The sequence below is a fragment of the Passer montanus genome, unplaced genomic scaffold (assembly GCF_014805655.1).
Source record: "Passer montanus isolate IOZ18808 unplaced genomic scaffold, ASM1480565v1 scaffold686, whole genome shotgun sequence".
NCBI classification, from domain to species: Eukaryota; Metazoa; Chordata; class Aves; order Passeriformes; family Passeridae; genus Passer; species Passer montanus.
The window spans coordinates 10264-13347 of record NW_024371993.1 but is presented as its reverse complement, the minus strand read 5'-3'; the positions used below and the strand labels follow the sequence as shown (position 1 = coordinate 13347).

The window sequence follows — 3084 nt, the reverse complement described above, 5'->3', positions numbered from 1 at the left end:
GCAGCACCGCCACAGACCCAGAGCCCCTCGGCATCTCTCTTGGATGACTCCCAGGGCACCGGCCCTTTGTGGGGACTGTGCTGTGCCCTGGGTATCCCCAAAATCTGAGGCACTCAGGAATGGAGTTGTGACCCCTCTGCTCACCCAGCACTGCCCATCCCTGGGACCTCCATTCCCCTGGAAATCAAATCATGGCAACCCCATTCCTTATCAGTGACAATGCATGGTGAGCATCCCCTTCAGCTGGAACCCCAATCTCCTGATGCTCCAAAGCCACTTCCCAGTGGACTCAGAGTCACAGTCCTCACCTCCCCTCTCCTTCCCTGAGCTCTTCCTGGTGCCAGTGCGGGAAGGTGTCCCAGAGCCCACCATGGAGTTGCCCTCCTGAGTCTCACCTGCCTCAGCATCCCCAGCCACATGTGGCCCCAAGCCCCCCTCCTGCGGGTGTTCTACCGGGACGGGCAGGTGGTGGGGGGCCCGCAGGGGTTCCCGCAGCTGCTGGTGCCCGCCGTGGGGGTCTCCCACTCAGGGCATTACAGCTGTGAAGTGCGCTGCAAGGTGGGTGCTGTGTGGAGGAGCAGCACCCGGCTCCGCTTCACGGTGCGCAGTGAGTGCGGGGACGGGCACTGGGAGCCCCCACAGCCTCCTCGGATCCCCTGCCTGGGTACCTCCATGTCCTCCAGACATATTTTCATGTCCCCCCACCTCTACCCTGTGTCCCCTCACCACTCTGTGGTGTGGCCCCAACCCTGACATCCCCCGGTGAGTGGGGAGCTCCAGCCATGACTCTCCTCGACCCCCTCCCCACACACACCTCAGACCCCCCCTTATCCTGCAGGGCCCCCCCAGAACCCCCTTATCCCCCGGGGGAGGGGGAGGAGCTGGACACTGAGCGGGCAGGGGGTGAGTATGGGGGATGGGTGGGGACACGGGCATGTCACCCATGGGTGTCACCCCAAGCCAGCTGTCTCTTACATGGCCCCACAAGGACCTAGAGGTGACCCACGCAGAGCTGCCAGGACCACATGGGCGACTGCAGGACACCAGTGACACCTGTGGGAATGTGCTGTGACACGGGGGGAAACTGGGACTCCGCATCCCGTGGCTCCCGTGCTGGCCCATCCTGCCTAGGCTGATGACCACCAGTCAGGGGGGGCTGCACAGGGCACCCAGTGCTCCCCTTTCCCCCTCCCAGTGCTCCCAGTACACCCATGGCTCCCCAGGCTCCTCCCAGTGTCAGAGGGCACAGCACCCATTTCCTTCTTATTTCAGCAAAAATGCAGCATTTTGGTTAAACTGGCAGAAATGGTGTTTGTTCAGCTTTGTTGGGCTCTAGGAATGGGATTCTCCAGTTCTGGGCTGCCACTAAAACCAGGGGCTGCTGCCCCTCCCTGTGGAGGCAGAAAGATCCCAAAGGGCTGAGAGAAGAACAATTTCCTGAGACAGCAACGAGAGAACAAAACCAACAGCAACAGCAACAAGGTTCAGAATCCAAAGGGCCACAAAAGGAATGATTTCCAAAAAGCAAAAAACTCCAGATGCTGATCCCAGCACATTTTCTTTGCCAGAGGAACCTGGCAGGGTCCTGGACCTTCAGTGCTCTGATGGCCAAAGTGGCCTTCAGGAGGCTCTGGATCTCTTGTCCCCTGTCCCAAATCCTTCCTCTGCCGTGTTCCCCACACCAGGATGGCACCAAGGCCCTGTGGGGGTTCCAGAGCCTCCCCCTTTTCCAGGGCAGTTGGGATCAGGCCATGGCACAGGGTGGGGTGTCAGAGACAGGAAAACTTTGATGTCTGGAGACATTTTGGAACACCTGTGTGTGGCAGGGCTGGGTCAGACCTTGCTTTTGGTGAGACAGGGCCCCGTCTGTCCATCAGTGTGTCAGCCATGGCACACTGGGGACAGTGTGACACTGTGCCAAAGCCAGCTCCTGAGTGGCTGGGTGACCAGAAGTGCCACCTGGGGAGAGAGCCCTTAGTGGCCCTACTGGCTTAAAAGGCAGAGGATGAGGTGGCCAAGTCCCTGACCCAGTCTTCTCTTGGGTGTCTGTCCCATCCATGCTGAAACCGAGGATGTGGCAACTCATTTAAATGAGAAATATCTGATAAGGAACGTGGGAACATTCCTGGAATGGAAAGAAGACACATTGCTAAAACTTTTTTAAATTTCAAAAATGATGGGGCTTCCAGGCAACAGTGTAGGAAAAGGAATAACAGCTCTATTTGAGGAAATTTCTAAACCAGAAGAGAACAAACAGCACAAAGCCAGAACTTTCCCTCCCGCTCAGCGCTGTTGGTTTGTGTGGCAGTTATAACCGCGGCCAGCAGGGGGCGCTGCAGGGAGCGCTCCCGGCCAGCAGGGGGCGCCCCGGTCGAGCTCGATCCCCTCAGGGGACATGGCGGCCTCGGGCGGGAGCCAGGAGGGGAAATCGCTCCTTTTGCAAACTCACGGGCACCAATCGGTCCCTGCACCACCACCGGCAGCGGGCAGAAGCGGCCAAGGCAGCAGGTTGGATCCTAGTGCCCAGTGGCAGCGAAGCAGTGTCCCCCCGCCAGGCACACGCTCTGTGTGTGCAACACCCGCAACCGCTCTCCATGATCCCGAATGGAAGGAAGGCAGCACCTGACCCCAGGCAGCTCTTGGGTCCAAAGCAGCACCTCTGGTGGCTTTATGCCACAATCCCTGCAAACCCTCAGCCTTTCACTCAGGTGAGGAGGGCAGGGATGGAGCAGCTTTGGGGACACTTGGAATCTACACAGGGTCACTCCCTACAGCCCCACCACGGCCATGGGGAAGAGACATTGCTCAATATTTCCACGCTTTTCCCTCTTGTCTGGCAGCTGAACTAGAACACCAATATTCTTCCCATGCCATGCCAAAGGGCTGCAGGCTTGAGACAGAAAGTAGAAGAGACCCAGGCAGGTTGTTGAGCAGATTGTTGTTGCCTTTCCAGGGTTTTGAGTCTCTCCCAGAACCTTGCTGCAAGGGACAAAATGATCAATTGCTGCTTTTCTGGACTGCTTCCCTCACAGCCTGCAGGAGGAGTTTCCAGCCAGCCCTGCTCTAAAAACCATCAAAGGGCCT

General features: G+C 58.2%; 1 protein-coding gene across 1 annotated transcript in view; it reads left to right on the top strand.

Annotated features, from left to right (window-relative positions):
* Positions 1-417: 417 nt before the first annotated feature.
* LOC120511779 overlaps positions 418-3084 on the top strand; it is a 7614-nt gene continuing 4947 nt past the window's right edge. The window contains exons 1-2 of the mRNA XM_039729286.1: positions 418-664; positions 839-903. Of these exons, the coding sequence (XP_039585220.1) occupies positions 418-664; positions 839-903 (312 nt within the window). The remainder of the gene's footprint in view (positions 665-838; positions 904-3084) is intronic.